The sequence below is a fragment of the Notolepis coatsorum genome (genome assembly GCF_963971535.1).
Source record: "Notolepis coatsorum genome assembly, chromosome: 4".
Lineage (NCBI taxonomy): Eukaryota > Metazoa > Chordata > Actinopteri > Aulopiformes > Paralepididae > Notolepis > Notolepis coatsorum.
Genome location: NC_140168.1, coordinates 116864787 through 116886684, shown reverse-complemented (window position 1 = coordinate 116886684; position 21898 = coordinate 116864787). Strand labels below are relative to the sequence as shown.

At 42.7% G+C, this 21898-nt stretch overlaps 1 protein-coding gene across 1 annotated transcript in view; it reads right to left on the bottom strand.

Annotated features, from left to right (window-relative positions):
- The window catches only part of LOC311226666 (man(5)GlcNAc(2)-PP-dolichol translocation protein RFT1-like), a gene marked incomplete at both ends in the record, with an annotated part of 95181 nt that overhangs the window by 16161 nt on the left and 57122 nt on the right, over positions 1 to 21898 (bottom strand). The window contains one exon of the mRNA XM_084312081.1: positions 6214 to 6474. Coding sequence (XP_084168207.1) covers positions 6214 to 6474 — 261 coding nt within the window. The remainder of the gene's footprint in view (positions 1 to 6213; positions 6475 to 21898) is intronic.

Genomic DNA, 21898 nt, shown 5'->3' with positions numbered 1-21898 from the left:
CGTTTGAGTGCTGTGGAAAGAGAGATCCAGGCTTTCCATATAAATACAACTAGACAAGATGACATGCTCAGGTATTACATTGACCGTAAATGTCAACGACTACAACAGACTTTTCAGAGCGATATTAATAACCTCCAACAGTCAATGGTGGAGTGTTTGAAAAGACGAGACAAACAGCTTAATGCCCAACCACAAAACCCCATCAGGAGGACTAGCACTCCTGTACGGGATGATACACCGTCTGTTCACTTTTCTGTTTTCAACCCTAGGAGCGAGCCTGCTGAGTTCAGAGGGAGCTCGAGGAGAGAAATGGGAGCACCTGTTCACAGCTACAAACTGCCGGTGAAAGTCGAGTTTCCTTGCTTTGGTGGTCCAGAGGACGACACTGATCCGCTGTCATACATAGAGAAGTGTGAGGAGTTCCTGGCCCTTCATCAGCTGACCCATGAAGGTAGTTTGGCAACCCTAAATACTGTGCTAAAGGACACCGCCAAAGATTGGTGGCGGGTGGAAAGGTCAAGGGTCAAGACATGGGCACAGTTTAAGTCATCATTTCTAAGGTCATTCCTCTCAGAAGACTATGAGGCGGAAGGAGAGAAAAGGCTTCGGGATCGGATTCAAGGCCAAAAGGAGAGTATTAGAGACTTTGCATTCCAATATAGGGCGTTGTGTATGCGTTGGAGGCCAGGTTACAGTGAAAAGGAGATAGTCAATCTCATTTTGCGCAACTGCAATCCCAAGTTAGCTAGTAGTGTTAGAGGAACCGCCCACACAGTTGATGAGCTGGTGAGAATCGGGACTCTCATTGAAGCTGACTGGGCTAGTCAGTCTTCCTATTGGGATAAAGTCAATGCTAATGCAAGTAGAGACAGAGAGTGGGGAAAGAGACCCAAACCGAGTAAGGATCCCCCCCAGCCAAAGGAGAGCTACAGGGGACTAGGACCAGGGTATGTGAGCACACTCATGCATGACTCCCCTAGTGACTCCAGCATTCAAGGACACCAGAGTAAGATTGTAGTTCCAATATTGGTTTGTGGAGTGAGGTGCAATGCATTGCTGGACACAGGAGCTACATACCCCCTGCTGCAAGAGTGTCTCTGGACACACATAAAGAAACCTCAGGAATCCTTGACATCAAGTCCAGACCAATCATTCCTCCTGGCAGATGGAAAAGTTCATCCTGCTTGGGGGCGGGCTAAACTTTGTTTTGAGTTGCATGAGGACTTATGGCTGATGGATGCCTACGTTATGAGCAAAGAACACTTGGCCTTCCCAGTTGTGTTAGGCCTTGACTTCCTGTTTAAGACGGGAATCCAACTTGACTTTAAGTCAGGGACATATGGGATTAGGCATGGAGAGAAACTCCAGTTCCATCGCTTTCTTCAAGAGGAGGTAGGATGGGAGGGTCACTGGGATGAAAAGAGGAAGCCCTTGGTGGGGCTGTACTTAGCAGCAACCCCTGTAGCCCAGCAAGAAGTCAATCTCCAAGTACTTGTCAGCAAGGCTGACGTGGATCAGTCCACCAAGGAAGCCCTACATCACCTTCTACTCCAGTGGCCAAAGGTCTGTTCAGAGCAGCTTGGACAAACAGAGGTGGTGACACACACCATCCAAACGACAGATGAGCAGCCAGTTCGGAAAAAGGCATATCGGGTCTCACCGAAGAAAAAGGCTGTGGTGGATAGGGAAGTGAAGTCCATGCTGGAAAAAGGAATTATCCAACCTTCCAAGTCTCCTTGGGCTGCGCCTATGGTAATCGTTAAGAAAAAGGATGGAGGCGATCGCCCCTGTGTGGACTATAGGGGTCTCAACTCCAAGACCCCTCTTGATGCCTACCCTATGCCAAACATTCATGAAATCTTGGAATCGCTGAATGGTGCAAAGGTGTTCAGCACCTTAGACCTCAAAAGTGGCTACTGGCAGGTGAGGATGGATCCAGCCAGTAGGCAGAAAACTGCCTTTGTGACCCATGCCGGACTCTTTGAATTTAGAGTCATGCCTTTTGGCTTGAAGAATGCTGCTGCTACGTTTCAGCGCTTAATGGAAGTGGTGCTAGCCGATCTTAAGGGAGTCACATGCTTTGTTTACATAGATGACATTATAGTCTATTCAAAATCTGAAGGACAGCACCTTCAGGATCTGGCGGATGTTTTTCTCCGCCTGCAGAAGGCAAACCTCATCTTGAACCTCAAGAAGTGCAACTTAATGCAACACCGCTTGCAGTTCCTTGGACACATTGTGACTACCGAGGGAATTGTCACTGACAACCAAAAGGTTGAGGCAGTCCAGGCCTTTCCTACTCCCAGGACACTACCGGAGGTCGCACGTTTTCTGGGAATGGTGGGCTGGTACCATAGGTTCATTCCTAGGTTTGCAGAACGGTCTGCAGCCCTCAATGCCCTGAAAAAGAAAGATGTAAAATGGCAATGGACACCAGAGTGCCAAGGCGCATTCGAGGACCTCAAGGCAGCACTCCAGTCAGCTCCTATCTTGCAACAGCCAGACTACAGCCTGCCATTCACACTGCAGACCGATGCTAGTGGGATTGGCTTAGGAGCCGTACTGACCCAGCAGAGAGACGGACAGGACCATGTTCTTGCTTTTGCCTCAAGATTGTTGAAGCCAGCTGAAATCAACTATTCTGTCGCAGAGCGAGAATGTCTTGCTGTTGTATGGGCCATGGAGAAGTGGCGGGCCTTGATCGAGGGTCAACGGTTTGAAGTAATTACCGACCACGCTGCCCTTGTTTGGGCTTTCAACAACCCCAAACCCACATCAAGGCTCATCAGGTGGACCATTCGGCTTCAGGATTTTGATTTCCAGGTGGTATACCGGAAGGGAAAATTGAACGTGGTACCTGATGCTTTGTCACGGGCATTCACAACCCCAGACTCCATCGCTGCGGCCTGTGTGACCAAGCAGAACAAAAGTGATTCTTCGGGATGCGATCTACCAGCGGATTGGGCAGAGATTGCTGACGCCCAAGCTTCTGACGCAGAATCCCAAGCGTTGATGGAGGAGATAGGAAAAGGAAATCCTAAATGAGGTCGGAGAGTCTATGTTCTTGAAAATGGAATCCTGTTCAGACAAATACCTGGTCAAACTCTAGGCCACAAGTTACAGCTTTTCGTGCCTAGATCACTAAGGGAGTCCTTTCTGAAGTATTATCATGACAACCCGCTTAGTGGTCACATGGGAAGGCTGAAGACACTGTTGCGACTGCTGGAGGTAGCCTACTGGCCTCAAGTCAGGAATGATGTGTGGGCCTATACAAAGAACTGTCTCATATGCCAGCAGTACAAACCTGGGTGTCAGAAACCGGCGGGTTTCCTTCAGTCCACCACGGTCAGCGAACCAGGGGAGATGTTGGGGATTGACTTGATGGGTCCTTTCCCCAGAAGTAAGAAGGGGAATCAGTATCTTCTGGTTATAGTAGACTACTGTTCTAAGTGGGTGGAACACTTCCCTTTACGAGACTCCAAAACACCAAAGATAATACATATCCTCAGACAGGACTTATTGTTATGTTGTCTTCTTGACCTGTTTAAAGAAGACCTGTACGGCCCATGGGGACATTAACGTGTGTTGTCGGGCCCTATAAATAAATTTGATTTGATTTGATTTAGGAGATCTTCCTTCGCTGGGGAACCCCAAAGTACCTCTTATCTGACAGGGGCCCACAGTTCACCAGCCATCTCTTAAAAGAACTCTGTCGCCAGTGGGGTGTAGTAAAAAAACTGACCACAAGCTACCACCCCCAAACTAACTTGACCGAGAGAGTCAACAGAAACCTGAAGACCATGGTGGCCTCTTACGTCAAAGATCAGCATCAGGATTGGGATCTGTGGTTGGGCGAGTTCCGCTTTGCCATCAACACCGCCTACCATGAGAGTACTAGGTTCACTCCCGCAGAGATTGCGCTGGGAAGAAAATTGAAAGGACCTCTGGAGCGACTTCTATATCAGCCTCCCAAGCCGGACCAAAAGGCCTACTCCATGTTAGAAAGGCAACAGCAAATCCTGCAACAAGTTCAGCAAAATGTGGCTCAGGCCCAGGAGCATCAAGCTCGAAACTACAATAGAAGAAGGTCTCCTGTCACATACCAAGTAGGAGAGAAGGTATGGGTTAAGCTGCACCCACAGTCTGATGCCAAGGCCATGTTTATGGCAAAACTTGCTCCAAAGTGGAGAGGGCCAGCCACAGTTCTCAGACATTTAGGGTCAGTGAACTACAGAGTAGCCATGGATAGCAGTCCCACCACCCATGAAACCTTGCATGTTGGGAACATGAAGATGTTTTATGGCAGTGGTACTACGCTTGGTGGGGGGGATGTGTAACATGCGTTACTTTATGAAGAAGATGTCAATGTGTTGATAAATGAAGTGTGGGCCCAATATGTTAGGATGTGCCAATGTCAGCATATTTGGGCACTTGACCTTTAAGATTCCAGGTATGGGTGTGGTTAGGGGCGGTCCCAACCATCAGGGGGCCATCTTGGATTGGAATCATGGCCTCATGGAGTTTTGTTTGCTACTGCTATTGTGAGAGGAAGGAGGGATTTTGCCAGGCCTCCTAAAAGATTCTTCAGTAACCAAGGACAGGTCAGCTGCAGTGGTGCTTCCCAGTGGATTACTTCTTTTGCCTTTCCTTTTCTAAGATGTGGATCAACCCAGGACTTATCACCTTTTGGACACTCAAAGGTTTGAGTGTTGCTGGACAATACTAGCTCTACCATGCAGGCTGCATGGTCTGGTAGACATGGTAACATTATACATGGTTACATTAGACAGGGTAACATTATACATGGTTACATTAGACATGGTAACATTATACACGGTACATTAGACATGGTAACATTATACACGGTACATTAGACATGGTAACATTATACATGGTTACATTAGACATGGTAACATTATACATGGTTACATTAGACATGGTAACATTATACATGGTTACATTAGACATGGTAACATTATACACGGTACATTAGACATGGTAACATTATACATGGTTACATTAGACATGGTAACATTATACACGGTACATTAGACATGGTAACATTATACACGGTACATTAGACATGGTAACATTATACATGGTTACATTAGACATGGTAACATTATACATGGTTACATTAGACATGGTAACATTATACATGGTTACATTAGACATGGTAACATTATACACGGTACATTAGACATGGTAACATTTATGTTGGGGCTAATGGACTGTAAAGCTGACGGGACCGTTCTTATTGGTTTGAGATGATTTTTGTTGTACCATACGTTGCTATGGGGTGCCCCATTTATTTTGATCCTCTTTTTGGTTAATACAACACTTTGAATTTAACACTGTTCCAGTACTCTCATTCTTTATAGCTGAACAGGTTTGTTTATTATTTCAAGCTTGTTACACTACAGTCAGTACTACAGTCAGTACTACAGTCAGTCAGTACTACAGTCAGTACTACAGTCAGTCAGTCAGTACTACAGTCAGTACTACAGTCAGCACTACAGTCAGTCAGTACTACAGTCAGTACTACAGTCAGTACTACAGTCAGTACTACAGTCAGTCAGTACTACAGCCAGTACTACAGTCAGTCAGTACTACAGTCAGTACTACAGTCAGTACTACAGCCAGTCAGTACTACAGTCAGTACTACAGTCAGTCAGTACTACAGTTAGTCAGTACTACAGTCAGTCAGTACTACAGTCAGTACTACAGTCAGTACTACAGTCAGTACTACAGTCAGTACTACAGTCAGTCAGTACTACAGTCAGTACTACAGTCAGTACTACAGTCTAACCCCCCACCACAGCCGTAGCAATATATGGTAACTGGTTGACCTGTTAGGGTCTGGACTGACCTGTTAGGGTCTGGACTGACCTGTTAGGGGACTGACCTGTTAGGGGACTGACCTGTTAGGGTCTGGACTGACATGTTAGGGTCTGGACTGACATGTTAGGGTCTGGACTGACCTGTTAGGGGACTGACCTGTTAGGGTCTGGACTGACCTGTTAGGGTCTGGACTGACCTGTTAGGGGACTGACCTTTTAGGGTCTGGACTGACCTGTTAGGGTCTGGACTGACCTGTCAGGGTCTGGCCTGACCTGTTAGGGTCTGGACTGACCTGTTAGGGTCTGGACTGACCTGTTAGGGTCTGGACTGACCTGTCAGGGTCTGGACTGACCGGTCAGGGTCTGGACTGACCTTCTTCTGAGTCTCTGCGTGGCGCCCTCTCCGCAGCACCGTGGCGAAGAAGACGTAGAAGCTGTCCTCGATGGGCAGGAAGAGGAAGCGGGCCGCCATGGAGCCCAGGTTGGTGACGATGTCGTAGACGCCCTGGTCCCCGAAGCTGAGCACGTTCAGGAAGGTCATGACGTAGCGCTCGCCCTCCGTCAGGATCTGCTTCAGGAAGGACTGCTTGTAGAAGCTCCAGGTCAGACGGGCCAGCTGCAGCTCCACCCAGGGCTGAGGGAGGTAATGATGAATACACAAACACACACATAAACACATACATAAATAAATAAACAAATAAATAAATAAATAAACAAATAAATAAATAAATAAACAAACAAACAAACAAATAAATAAATAAACAAATAAATAAATAAATAAACAAACAAACAAACAAACAAACAAACAAACAAATAAATAAATAAACAAACAAACAAACAAACAAACAAACAAACAAACAAACAAACAAACAAACAAATAAATAAATAAATAAATAAATAAATAAATAAATAAATAAATAAACAAACAAATAAATAAATAAATAAATAAATAAATAAATAAATAAATAAACAAACAAACAAATACATAAATAATAATGAATAAACAAACAAACAAACAAATAAATAAATAAACAAACAAATAAATAAATAAATAAATAAACAAACAAATAAACAAATAAACAAATAAATAAACAAATAAATAAACAAACAAATAAACAAATAAACAAACAAATAAATAAAAACATGAATAAACAAACAAATAAACAAACAAATAAATAAACAAACAAATAAACAAACAAATAAAGAAAACAAACAAATAAATAAACAAATAAATAAATAAACAAATAAATAAATAAACAAATAAATAAACAAACAAATAAACAAACAAATAAACAAACAAATAAATAAATAAACAAATAAATAAATAAATAAACAAACAAATAAATAAATAAATAAACAAACAAACAAACAAATAAATAAATAAATAAACAAACAAACAAATAAATAAATAAATAAATAAATAAATAAACAAACAAATAAATAAATAAATAAATAAACAAACAAACAAATACATAAATAATAATGAATAAACAAACAAACAAATAAATAAATAAATAAACAAACAAATAAATAAATAAATAAATAAATAAACAAACAAATAAACAAATAAACAAATAAATAAACAAATAAATAAACAAACAAATAAACAAATAAACAAACAAATAAATAAACACATGAATAAACAAACAAATAAACAAACAAACAAATAAACAAACAAATAAACAAACAAATAAAGAAAACAAACAAATAAATAAACAAATAAATAAATAAACAAATAAATAAACAAATAAATAAACAAACAAATAAACAAACAAATAAACAAACAAATAAACAAATAAATAAACAAACAAATAAACAAATAAATAAACAAACAAACAAATACACAAATAAATAAATAAATAAATAAACAAACAAACAAACGAGAGAAACAGATCTGTCGCACCTTTAAACACAGGTGCATGAACTGAGGACGAGTCACGAGGGAGAAAAGAATCAGCAAAATAAATGTTCTTTATTAGCACGGTTAAAAATATAGTTTTATGTTTCAGGGTTCTTTTTTAATTTTACTATAAATATATAGTTAAATATATTATTATTATGTGCGCCCTTGCTCATTTTGTGTTCTACAGAGGGCGATGTAAATCCAGTATGTGACGTCACTGACGTTTCCTTTCCATTCCTGTTCCGGTCTATTATTTGTCAATGATTGGTGTTGATATATATAGCGGCACTACGACCGCATCTCGCCCCGCCTGAGAAATAAATATGCCAGAGGCTAAAGATGATCAATGAGTCCATTGAGTTCTATTCAATCGCCACCGCAACGCACTCCGTTTAACAGGTTATGGGCCCAGGAATGCCAGTCTAGAGCGACAAGGTGAATAGAATAATATACTAACTAAACCAGGAATGAAGACGGTACCGGGAGATTTCCGTGAACAGTGAAGACACGTCACGGAGTTTCTACAAGCCGCAACCGAACGTTTGTATAGTAAACTCTGAAGAAACGTGAAAATGGCTGTAGCAGGAACAATACACCAGCAGATTATATTCGATGGAAAAGAAGATAGATATGATCTGTGGGAGACGAGATTCCTTAGCCGTTTACACATTCTGAAGTTAAAAGACACGATTTTGCGAGCGCCCATTGGTGAAGCTGCATTAGCTGCAGACGCAGCGAGGAATGCAGACTGTTACGCCCAATTAGTGAATGCGCTAGACGATAAGAGCCTTTCATTGATAAGACATGATGCGGCCGATGATGGGAGGAAAGCCCTGCAATTATTGAGGGAGCATTATTCGGGAAAAAGCAAGCCCAGGATTCTAAACCTGTACACATCATTGACCACCATACAAATGGAAGACAATGAGACTGTGACTGATTACATGATAAGGGCTGAGAATATAATTTCAGCTCTTCGTGATGCAGGAGAGAACATGAGTGATGGGCTGCTTGTAGCCACTATTCTGAATGGATTACCAGACTCATTTAGGCCACTAGCTGTCCATGTAACACAGAATGAGGACGATGTTACATTCAAAGACTTTAAGAGAAGACTAAGAGTCTATGAAGAGTCTGAGAAAATGAGGACAACTGGCACTGCATATACAGACAGTGTGATGAAGACTAGCACAAGGCAAAGCAAACAAGGCACCAAGACATATAGGAAGGATGGGGAAGCCACTTTGACATGTTACAGGTGTGGAGAAAGAGGACACCCCCGAAACAGGTGCACCCGAAAAGTGTGGTGCAGTCACTGCAAGAGCAACACACACACAGAGTCCCTGTGCAGGAAAAAGGGAAAAGAAGGAGCAAGAAAGGTCGCAGAGGTGGACACCGACGACGACGATGATCAATGCTTCATGGCCAAGCATGCAAACAACGAGAGGCCGTCAGCCAACGTGAAGAAAAAGGGGATCATGGTGGACGCCGGAGCGACATCCCACATCGTGAATGATATTGCCAAGTTCAAGAGCTTTGACAACACATTCCAGCCTGACACCCACTCAATGGAGCTGGCAGATGGAACCAAGTGCAGCGGGTTGGCACAACGCAGAGGAACGGCGCTGATCTACCTACTAGACAACGAGGGACGGCAACAAAGAGCACAGCTACAGGATGCACTGTATATGCCGACGTATCCAAATGACATCTTCTCAGTGGCAAGAGCAACCAATGCAGGAGCAACGGTGACTTTCAAAAAGGGGGACAGCCACATGATCGCCAAGAAGGGCAACAGGTTTGACCTCCATGAAAGTGGTAATCTGTTTTATTTGCCAACTGTTCAGAAAAAATTTGATACATGCAATATATGTCATGACATGCAAACTTGGCATGAAATATTGGGTCATTGCAATTATGAGGATGTACAAAAGTTACTGGGTGTGATAAAAGGTATGGAGATAAGAGGCAGTGCAGTGAGGCCAGCACAGCTGTGTGAAATATGTACAAAAGGTAAATTCACCCAGACAAGGAATAGGGAGCCGGACAGAAAGGCTACAGAACCTTTACAGATGGTCCACACTGATTTAGCCGGTCCCATGAGAACCCCAAGCTTAGAAGGTCATAAGTATGCACAGTCTTTTACAGACGACTACTCAGGTGCCATGACTGTGTATTTTCTCAAATCCAAAAGTGATGCAGTACACGCCACAGAGAGGTACTTGGCAGACTCAGCCCCTTATGGAAAAGTGAAATGTTTACGATCTGATAATGGAGGTGAATTTACAAGCAAGGAATTCAAAGCACTGTTAACCAAAAATAGGATTAAGCATGAGACATCTGCACCCTATTCACCTCACCAAAATGGCACAGCAGAGAGAGGTTGGCGAACCCTCTATGAAATGGGCAGGTGTATGCTGTTAGACAGTAAGTTGCCAGACAAGCTGTGGAGTTATGCTGTACAGACGGCAGCCTATGTGAGAAACAGGTGCTACGGTAGACGCACAAAGAAGACACCATATGAGATGCTCACAGGCAAGAAACCAAACATGTCCAAACTTCAGAAATTCGGATCTGTATGTTTTGCCTACACACAAGAGAAAGGGAAGTTAGATCCCAGATGTGAGCAGGGTCTTTTTATTGGCTATGACAAAAACAGCCCAGCTTATCTTGTGTACTATCCAGACACAGAGAAGGTCAGAAAACACAGGTTAGTGAAGTTCACAAATGAGACAGCCAAAGAAAAAGAAACACAGACACATGGATCACACATTGAATATCAGGACAGAGATGCACAGTTACACCCCAGGATCCTTGAAAATGAGGGAAATGATGATGAAGAAATGGAAAATGCATCAGGTCAAAGTGTTCAAAGTGATGTTTCTGAGGCTAAATGTGAACAGCCTAGCACTGAGTGTCAGGGTAGAAGGTACCCACCTAGAGTTAGGAGAAAGCCAGTGTACCTTCAGGATTATGTGACTGAGGATACAGCAGACAGACTGGTAACATGTGTAGACTCTTGTTATAGAGCAGTTTGTGACATACCACAAAATTACCAGGATGCCATAAGCTCAACCAAGTCACATCTGTGGGTAGACGCAATGAATGATGAAATACAGTCACTGAAAGAGAATGACACATTCAAGATCACCCAGTTGCCACCAGGCAAAAAGGCAGTGGGGGCAAGGTGGGTCTATGCTCTCAAGAGTGATACTGATGGATCAGACAAATGTAAAGCAAGATTTGTGGCAAAAGGTTACAGCCAAAAGCAAGGTATTGACTACGAGGAAACATTCTCACCTACAGTTGACATGACAACGGTTAGAGTGGTCATGCAAAAGGCAGTGCAGGAAGATTTATTTTTACATCAATTGGATGTCAAAACTGCATACCTGCATGCACCAATTGATCGTGAGGTCTATGTGGAACAACCTGAAGGTTATGAGATAAAGTCAGAAACAGGAGAAAAGCTAGTATGCAAATTACAGAAATCCCTATACGGTCTAAAGCAGTCAGGCAGAAACTGGAATGCTCTGTTACATGCATATCTCACTGAGAATGGTTTTGAACAAAATCCTGCTGATAACTGCCAATACACAAGGGAAAAACAAAATGAAAAAGTGATTCTAATTGTATTTGTTGATGATTTAATCATTGCTGGTAACAATGAGGAGGCTGTGAAAGGTGTCAAAATGATGCTTGCTGAGAGGTTTAAAATGAAGGATCTGGGAAAATTAAAACATTTTCTAGGGATAGATTTTAACCAGTCAGAGGGTCAAGTCACAATGTCACAACAGAGGTATGTGAACAAAATCCTCTCCAGATTTGGAATGCAAGAGTGTAGGTCCAGAGAGACCCCATGTGAATCAAAACTTGAATACAGAGAAAATGCAGAAAAATTTGGAGACCCGAGGATGTATAGAGAGGCAGTGGGAAGTTTGATCTATTTGGCTACATGCACTAGACCAGATTTAAGTTTTGTAGTCAGTAAACTTTCCCAGCATCTATCTGAACCAAGTGAAGAGCATTGGAACACTGTAAAACATGTGTTCAGGTATCTTAAGGGTACAACAGACCGTGGCTTATGTTTTAAAAAGAATGATACAGGTGAACTAGGCCTAATAGTCCACAGTGATGCTGACTGGGCATCAGACGTTGTAGACAGACGTAGTACCACAGGGTACTGTGCCACTCTAAGTGAGAGAAGCTCTCTCATTTCATGGAAGAGTAGAAGACAACCAACAGTTGCACTTTCTACCTGCGAGGCAGAATACATGGCCTTAGCATCAGCCATACAGGAGTGTATGTATTTGCAACAGCTACTCAAGGGTATTGATGGATGTCAGTATGCACAAACCAAGGTCTATGATGATAACCAAGGAGCTATTGCACTAGCCAGGAATCCTGTAAACAGGCAAAGATGTAAACATATTGATATAAAATATCACTTCATAAGAGAAACTGTGAATAGTGGGAGGATATGTTTGGAATATTGTCCTACTGACAACATGATTGCTGATGTGATGACAAAACCAGCCACTAAGCTACAACTGAAGAAGTTTGCTCAGTATTTGTTTGGCACTTAGTTGTGAAAGAAAAGCATGGATGTGCCAATATGTTTTTTTGTTGTTGTTGTTGTTTATTTTGTATTGAAGGCCAAAGAGGGAGAATATATATATATATTTTTGTTTTGTACCACAATAAGCTAAGTTCGAGTGGGGGTGTTAAATATATTATTATTATGTGCGCCCTTGCTCATTTTGTGTTCTACAGAGGGCGATGTAAATCCAGTATGTGACGTCACTGACGTTTCCTTTCCATTCCTGTTCCGGTCTATTATTTGTCAATGATTGGTGTTGATATATATAGCGGCACTACGACCGCATCTCGCCCCGCCTGAGAAATAAATATGCCAGAGGCTAAAGATGATCACTGAGTCCATTGAGTTCTATTCAATCGCCACCGCAACGCACTCCGTTTAACATAAAAGACATAATCGACTGGTAGTAAAAAAAAATATATATATATATATATATATATATATATATATATATATTAGAATTATTATATATTTTTGTATCATTCCATTTGGGCTGTGGGGGGTGCTTAATGTCTGAAGGAGTCGACTGAAGGCTTCTTGTCCTCTGTGCAAAAGCATGCAATTGGTCCACTGATGGATACATCTTGATATTTGTCTAGTCTAGTGTGTTCATTAGATGGGTGAAATCCTCTTTCAGTGCCTCTGTGCCCGTTTTCTTAGGCAGTTAGCCTCGCTGGTATGTGCGCCATTAGCGTTAGCCACGCTTCTAGACCTCATTGCTTTTGAATATTTTTTTTTAAATATATATATTATAAAAAAATTATTTTGCATTTGACTAAGAGGTTGGCAGTCGACTACGACTCCTTTCGATCGATTCATCGAATATTTGACTAATCAGGGTCAGCCCTAGTATATATATATATATATATATATATATATATATATATATATATATATATATACACATCTGTCTGTTCATACCGGCATATAATCCTTTTTACAGTATCTGTAGATACTATACACAGTTATGGTTAAGACATAAAGTTAGGGTTAAGGTTGGTTTTAACATTCACTTAACGGTTATGGTTAACTCATTGAACGCCGATCACGATGATAGTCGGGTTAACTCGCCATCGCTTGAGCGCCAATCAGGAGTATAGTGATTATTTCTTTTATTAGCGATATCCATTCATTTTCATCCATCCAACCTGATGTTATCGTTGGGAATGGGTCTGAGCTCGCAAAAGGGCAAATACCGCCGCCTATCATCTCCCGGATGGTATTGCACATCACTGGATTGGATTGGCTGGGGATGTGCATCCAAAAAAAAAACTCCGGTCCAGGTTTTCCTTCTCGGGCATGCAGTATCAGATAACAGATGGACTGGGGACACTCAGAGCAGCGTGGATTATGTGTTTTGGAGATATAACATTGGATCAATAAACGCGATCAATATTTGGAATGGCGATCAGGAATTGGATTCATCTTTTTGCAGAACATCAGATGTGAGGTGGGGACCCTGATGGAAACAAGACAAACGTCTTTCTCTGGTCTGCATCCCCTTAACAATTGTGTGTATTGAGCCGTACTGTATTGTACCCATTCTGCAATCTGTTAAATAAAGTTCATTCATTCATTCATTCATTCATTCATTCATTCATTCATTCATTCATTCATTCATTCATTCATTCATTCATTCATTCATTCATTCATTCATTCATTCATTCAGGTAAGGACTCTATGTTACCAGTCTTGGGTTAATTAGAAGTTTTTTTCACAGCGATCACAACGTGTGTGTGTGTGTGTGTGCGTGTGCGTGTGTGTGTGTGTGTGTGTGTGCGTGCCGGATAAGAGATTTTTCAGCCCGCTTTTGTATCGTGCATAAGGACACATATACTATCGATAATCTAGCGTTTATTTGAAAACGATTAATAAATCAGCCGAAAAATTACAACGTGTTTTGTGTATTCCACTAAAGGGCTATTCTCGCGTCTTTCTCTGGAATTACTAGAAATCTCCAAAACTATACTTGTATTCAAAACGGTATAAAACGGAAATGTACAGATGAAAAAACAATCCGTTTCGTACATGTTGACTGCAAGCAAGTCATTGATAAGCGACGGGTGTAGACCCATAGCAATAATTTAAGATATATTTTAAGCACTCGCAAATATCCCCGTCCTCGCATTGATTAAAGCGCTGGCGTACTAGGCCTAATTTCCCAGAAGGGGCTCGGCGGTCAATGAGTTAAGACATAAAGTTAGGGTTAAGGTTGGTTTTAACATTCACTTAAGGGTTATGGTTAACCGATTCGCGGCCAACCACGTGGTAAACTCGGTTCTGCTTTTATTCCATTTTACTATCCTACTCAATGTCAGAGCTGTATTTTGGCGGGACTCCGAAAGTGCAGTACCGGCCAGATCCTGGTATTGGCGCTGTCTCGAGAATGCAGTTTCCCCTGTTGCAGACCGGGTGTAACTTTTTTTCCGCTCCGGGTTAGCTTTTCTGTTAGCCTAAAGCTATGGCTTCACCAGATTGCCTGGAATACTTTTTGTGACGCCGAATTCAGTATGCAGTAAAGGAATATAGCATCAGCCAATTGACATATCGATCTACCAGATGGCAATCAAATAACTGGGAAATTCTTTTTGGAATCCAACCGGCCACAGGTAAGAGCGACTTGACGTCAATTTCAGTCTGATCGGGCCTTGTTCTCATAGCCATCCACCCGGTCAGCGTATGATGTTGCAATAACGAATGCCGTTATTGGTAATAATCAATAATCACAAACGACTTCCCCCGCCCCCCTCTTTCATGCATTCATGGTGGAACATGATACCGATCATATTCATTTCGATTTTTAACTCTAGCTTGTGTAGGGCCGAAACACCAATCGATTTAACGTTATTAGCTTAGCGCCCTATAACTAGCTTTGCAGGAATTACCCCAGACCATTGCGGTATATAGCTCATATTCACGACGCTATAAAACGGGAACGTATTGATGAAAATGTTTTTTCTTTATGGCATATTGAAGGGAAGGTTTATACTAGGGATGCACCGATATGAAAATTTGCCTTTATTTTCTTTTTTTTTAAACTACTGTATATTTGTATGTCTCTAAATGTTTTGATGAATTGAAAATGGAGGACCCTTATGTAAAAAAGCCGAAAGTCTTTTTCTGGTCTTCATCCTCCAGTCCACTGAGCTGTACTGTATTGTACCCATTCTGCAATCTGCCAATAAAGTTCTCAATCAATCAATCAGACAAATAATAATAAATGCATAGAAAAGCTCCCACCATAACCATATAACAAAAAATTATATTATTGTTTATGAAAATGTTTTAGCCCTATGCTTGACTATTATTTTAGCCATGGCAACAAATAAAATAATAATAATAAAATGAATAAATAAAATATTAAATAAATAAATAGGCTACACGTCTCTCTTTTTGTGTTACAAATTGTGCTCACCGATATGAACATAGGCCTCTTTACTTACTTAAAAAAAAGGAAACATCAAGAAATATGTTTATGGTATTAATTCCACCATGCCATGGTGCACTATTATATCTCTCAACCAAAGCAATGCAACAGAACAATTTTGATTGACAGTCGATTCTGCCAATTACGTCACACCGCTTGCACCCGCCTCCTGCTGTTCTTACCACCAATCGGCAAGCGCGTATTCGTTTTTTACTTCAGGGATGTCCGCCATTGATTTTGACGAGAGCTCACAACAAAGCTACTAACGTTAGCTCCCCGCGGCCGACGAGTAGATTACCAGCGCTCCGCAGGATGACTAAACGAGGCATAATGATTTTACTACAACGAATGTTATAATAAAAGCCTTTCCATACATCTGTCTGATTGAAAACTTTATTAACAGACCACAGAATGGGCACAACTCAGCACGGGCTGAGATATAGTAATGCTTGCTATCTATCTAGGTCGTCCTCGGACGTTGCTATGGTCCGGTAAATACGCTGATGCTATTGAACGTGTAACTATATAACGTTAATGCCACAAAACGAATGCCTTTGTTAATCATAAGTAGTAACTTTGATGCAGTAGCGTGTGTGTGGGGGCGGCGTTGTGCAGGTCGCTTGACTGAAACTTTTTTCAAAGTTTGAACGTGTGGGCCAGATTGACGCGACACAAATTGATGGATATTTATCGGCTACTGCCATCGGCACATTTGAGCTTATCGGCCGATAGGCCGATGGCAGTCAACAAGGCACTTATCGGCCGATACCGATACCCGACCGATATATCGGTGCACCCCTAGTTTATACTGTCAATTGACAATGACAATGGACACATAGCAATAATATAAAATATAGATTTAGCTCTACAAACAACCTCACGCACAGTGAAAACTTGTAATGAAAAGCTGGCCTCAAGCTGGCCTCAATGGCCCTGAATGTGTTAAGACATAAAGTTAGAGTTAAGGTTAGTTTTAACGTTCACTTAACGGTTATGGTTAAAGGAACACTCCAACATTTTGGGAAATTAGCTTATTTAACATCTTCCCTGGAGTTAGACAAGAAGATACATACCTTTTTCGTCTCTCTGCATGCACTGGAAGTAGGTCCTACATTAAGCCTAGTTCCCAACAGTCACAAAATACACTCCAAATACAATCAAAATACAACTCCAAAACGTTCCTGTAAACATGTTGTGACCTGTGTATTTACCACGTGGAGAAATAAAAAATAATTGAATTAGACATTTCCGTTTTCTAAGCAGATATACTCGGAACTATTTTTTGCCGAACCACTCCTGTCTGGGCGCAGTGATTTCACGTCACCAGTGTTACTTTCTAACGTCGAGGTCAGTGTTTACATTTTCGTTTCATTCAAAGGATCCGAACCGATTGAAGTTATTATGGCTATTCATTTGTTTTTAGATGGAAGGCTGTATTCCATCTGTCTAACGTTAGCGAATATTGTGAGATTGATGAATAGGACGTAACTTTGCTGGACTATCCGACCTAGTATAATCCTCAGCGGTCCCTGCTTCCCTTTTGATTCAATGCTACTTTCGCTTGCTGACTGCCGTTACATTAGCCCCTTTCGTGACTGTGATGCACGACTACAGGGTTTGGGCGAGTGAATCCATTACTTGTTTATTATGTAACGCTAGCCCCTTTCGTGACTGTGATGCGTGCATCACAGCGTTACATAATAAACAAGACTACATTAGGCTACTCGTAAATTGGCTAACCTATTTAGTTTACTCAGGAGTTCAGGTCATATGGAGTTCAGGTCACCTTCAAAACTGCTCTAAAAACACACCTCTTCACCAAGGCTTTTCCCCATCAGTTAGTTTAGATTAGATTAGATTAGATTAAGTCCATTATCCCTTACCTTCCCTCGTCCCCCTTTCCCCCCCTATTTCCCTAGCCCTATTTTTTGTCCTGATTGTGAAGCGACCTTGGGTTCTATGAAAGGCACTATATAAATTCGATCTATTATTATTATTATTTATTATTATATGAACAGGTCTATGACCAAAGAAAAGAGCATAAAAGTGTCTTCATTGTTTAGCCACAGTTTATATAGGCTACTATCTCTATCATCAGGGAACATCACACTACCTACTAGCTACTACTACTACCTACTAGCTACTACCTACTACTACCTACTAGCTACTACCTACTACTACTACTACTACTACTACTACTACTACTACTACCTACTACCTACTACCTACTACTACTACTACTACTACTACTACTACTACTACTACCTACTACCTAGGGGTCCACAAAGACGACTTCAAACTTGAAATGGTAACAACCGATGAGGTACTCAAAAAATTTAGCGCCCTCCAACCTAACAAGGCCACTGGCCATGACAACATCCCCTCCAAATTCCTCAGAGACGCAGCAGCCGCCATCACCCCAGTCATCACACACATAATAAACCTCTCTATAAAACAGGGGCACGTCCCCAAGGACTTCAAAATTGCGAGAGTGACCCCTCTACACAAAAAGGGCAGCAAATTAGACCCAGGCAACTACCGCCCTGTTTCTATTCTTACCTCCATCTCGAAAGTCATGGAGAAAATAGTCTACGAACAGGTCGAAAAGTACCTGGCGGAAAAAAATCTAATCTACGAATTCCAATCTGGCTTCAGAACGTCCCACTCCACTGACACATGCCTCCTCTATTTGAACGACCACATCAAACAAGAGGTGGACGCGGGCAAATACTGCGGCATGGTCATGCTGGACCTACAAAAGGCCTTCGACACTGTCAATCACTCCATTCTAATGGACAAGCTAAAAGCAATTGGTTTTGCTTTCAGCTTATCAGTGAGCTGGATGCAATCCTATACCTGGAGGGGAGAGAACAGATGGTAGAGGTAAACGGTACTCTATCCCCCCCCCTCACAGTGAGCTGTGGTGTTCCACAAGGAAGCATACTAGGACCGCTACTCTTCCTAATTTATGCAAATGACATGTCGTCAGCCTGTGACTGCAACTTGTTCCTGTTTGCGGACGACTCAGCCCTGCTGGTCTCTGACAAGAACAAATTGCAGGTTGAAAAAACCCTCAGCACGGAACTAGGCAAAATCTGCATATGGCTCGCTGATAACAAACTATCATTACACATGGGCAAAACAGAGTCCATTCTCTTCGGTTCAAATAACAAACTCAGCAAGACCGACGGATTCTCAGTTACAGTGGGTGACAATATTGTCACAAGGAAAGACGAAATTACCTACCTGGGTTCCATCCTAGAGGCAAATCTTTCCTGTGACAAAATGGCATCCAATGTAATAAAAAAAGTCAACCAACGAACTAGATTCTTGTACCGGATCTCCTCTCTGGTAAACAAGAATACCCTGAAGACTCTGGCAGGAGCACTCATTCAAGGGTACTATGACTATGCGTGCACCTCATGGTACCAAAGCACCTCAAAGGCGCTTAAAACAAAATTACAAACATCACAAAACAAACTGGTCAGACTACTACTTGACCTGAACCCCAGAACCCACCTCACCCCTGCCCACTTTGCCAACCTAGGATGGCTTAGAGTAGACGACAGAGTACAGCAACTTGCAATGGGCCTGGTCTACAAGATACACTATACGACCGGGGTGCCCATGTACATGTCAAAATACTTCCCAAAGGTCAGTGAATACCACAACCACTACACCAGAGGAAGCTCAACAAATCATGTTAAACCCAGATTCGGCTCAAACAAGGGACTAAACACGTTTCGCAATTATGCCACAACAATGTGGAACGCCCTACCCAAAGCTGTAAAGGAATGTGAATCCCTGCCCACATTCAAAACCGCTCTTAAAGAGCACCTACGGGAGGCTGCAATTCAAAACTGGCCACCGTAAATGCCCAAAACGCCCACCACCACCTAATAGACAGTCTCCTCCCCACAGCATGTATATATTCCCTCCCCGCCGTATGTATATTTCCCTCCCACCCACCCACCCCCTCCTAATGTACAGTCCCCTCCCCATCATATGTATATACTCTGTCAGGATCTAGGGGTAACAGTACTGTATATTTGAATACCGCTTATGTCACAAATGTATCAGTACTAAATACCTACATGTCCCTATGCCATAAATGTCATGTATGTTGTGTATGTCATAAATGTCTATATGAATTGAAAATGGGGGACCCTGATGGAAACAAGACAAACGTCTTTCTCAGGTCTGCATCCCCTTAACAATTGTATGTATTGAGCCGTACTGTATTGTACCCATTCTGCAATCTGTTAAATAAAGTTTTCATTCATTCATTCATTCATTCACCTACTACCTACTACTACTACCTACTACTACTACCTACTAGCTACTACCTACTACTACTACTACTACTACTACCTACTACCTACTACCTACTACCTACTACTACTACCTACTACTACTACCTACTAGCTACTACTACTACTACCTACTAGCTACTACTACCTACTACCTACTACTACCTACTACCTACTACCTACGACTACTACCTACTACTACTACCTACTACCTACTAGCTAGAGAGAGAACATCACACTACCTCTCCCTCAGCTCTGCAGGTCTCTCACACTGTGCAGAGAGAGAGAACATCACACTACCTCTCCCTCAGCTCTGCAGGTCTCTCACACTGTGCAGAGAGAGGGAACATCACACTACCTCTCCCTCAGCTCTGCAGGTCTCTCACACTGTGCAGAGAGAGAGAACATCACACTACCTCTCCCTCAGCTCTGCAGGTCTCTCACACTGTGCAGAGAGAGGGAACATCACACTACCTCTCCCTCAGCTCTGCAGGTCTCTCACACTGTGCAGAGAGAGAGAACATCACACTACCTCTCCCTCAGCTCTGCAGGTCTCTCACACTGTGCAGAGAGAGAGAACATCACACTACCTCTCCCTCAGCTCTGCAGGTCTCTCACACTGTGCAGAGAGAGAGAACATCACACTACCTCTCCCTCAGCTCTGCAGGTCTCTCACACTGTGCAGAGAGAGGGAACATCACACTACCTCTACCTCAGCTCTGCAGGTCTCTCACACTGTGCAGAGAGAGAGAACATCACACTACCTCTCCCTCAGCTCTGCAGGTCAGCAGGTCTCTCACACTGTGCAGAGAGAGAGAACATCACACTACCTCTCCCTCAGCTCTGCAGGTCTCTCACACTGTGCAGAGAGAGAGAACATCACACTACCTCTCCCTCAGCTCTGCAGGTCTCTCACACTGTGCAGAGAGAGAGAACATCACACTACCTCTCCCTCAGCTCTGCAGGTCTCTCACACTGTGCAGAGAGAGAGAACATCACACTACCTCTCCCTCAGCTCTGCAGGTCTCTCACACTGTGCAGAGAGAGAGAACATCACACTACCTCTCCCTCAGCTCAGCAGGGCAGCAGGTCTCTCACACTGTGCAGAGAGAGAGAACATCACACTACCTCTCCCTCAGCTCTGCAGGGCAGCAGGTCTCTCACACTGTGCAGAGAGAGAGAACATCACACTACCTCTCCCTCAGCTCTGCAGGTCTCTCACACTGTGCAGAGAGAGAGAACATCACACTACCTCTCCCTCAGCTCTGCAGGTCTCTCACACTGTGCAGAGAGAGAGAACATCACACTACCTCTCCCTCAGCTATGCAGGTCTCTCACACTGTGCAGAGAGAGAGAACATCACACTACCTCTCCCTCAGCTCTGCAGGTCTCTCACACTGTGCAGAGAGAGAGAACATCACACTACCTCTCCCTCAGCTCTGCAGGTCTCTCACACTGTGCAGAGAGAGGGAACATCACACTACCTCTCCCTCAGCTCTGCAGGTCTCTCACACTGTGCAGAGAGAGAGAACATCACACTACCTCTCCCTCAGCTCTGCAGGTCTCTCACACTGTGCAGAGAGAGAGAACATAACACTACCTCTCCCTCAGCTCTGCAGGTCTCTCACACTGTGCAGAGAGAGAGAACATCACACTACCTCTCCCTCAGCTCTGCAGGGCAGCAGGTCTCTCACACTGTGCAGAGAGAGAGAACATCACACTACCTCTCCCTCAGCTCTGCAGGTCTCTCACACTGTGCAGAGAGAGAGAACATCACACTACCTCTCCCTCAGCTCTGCAGGTCTCTCACACTGTGCA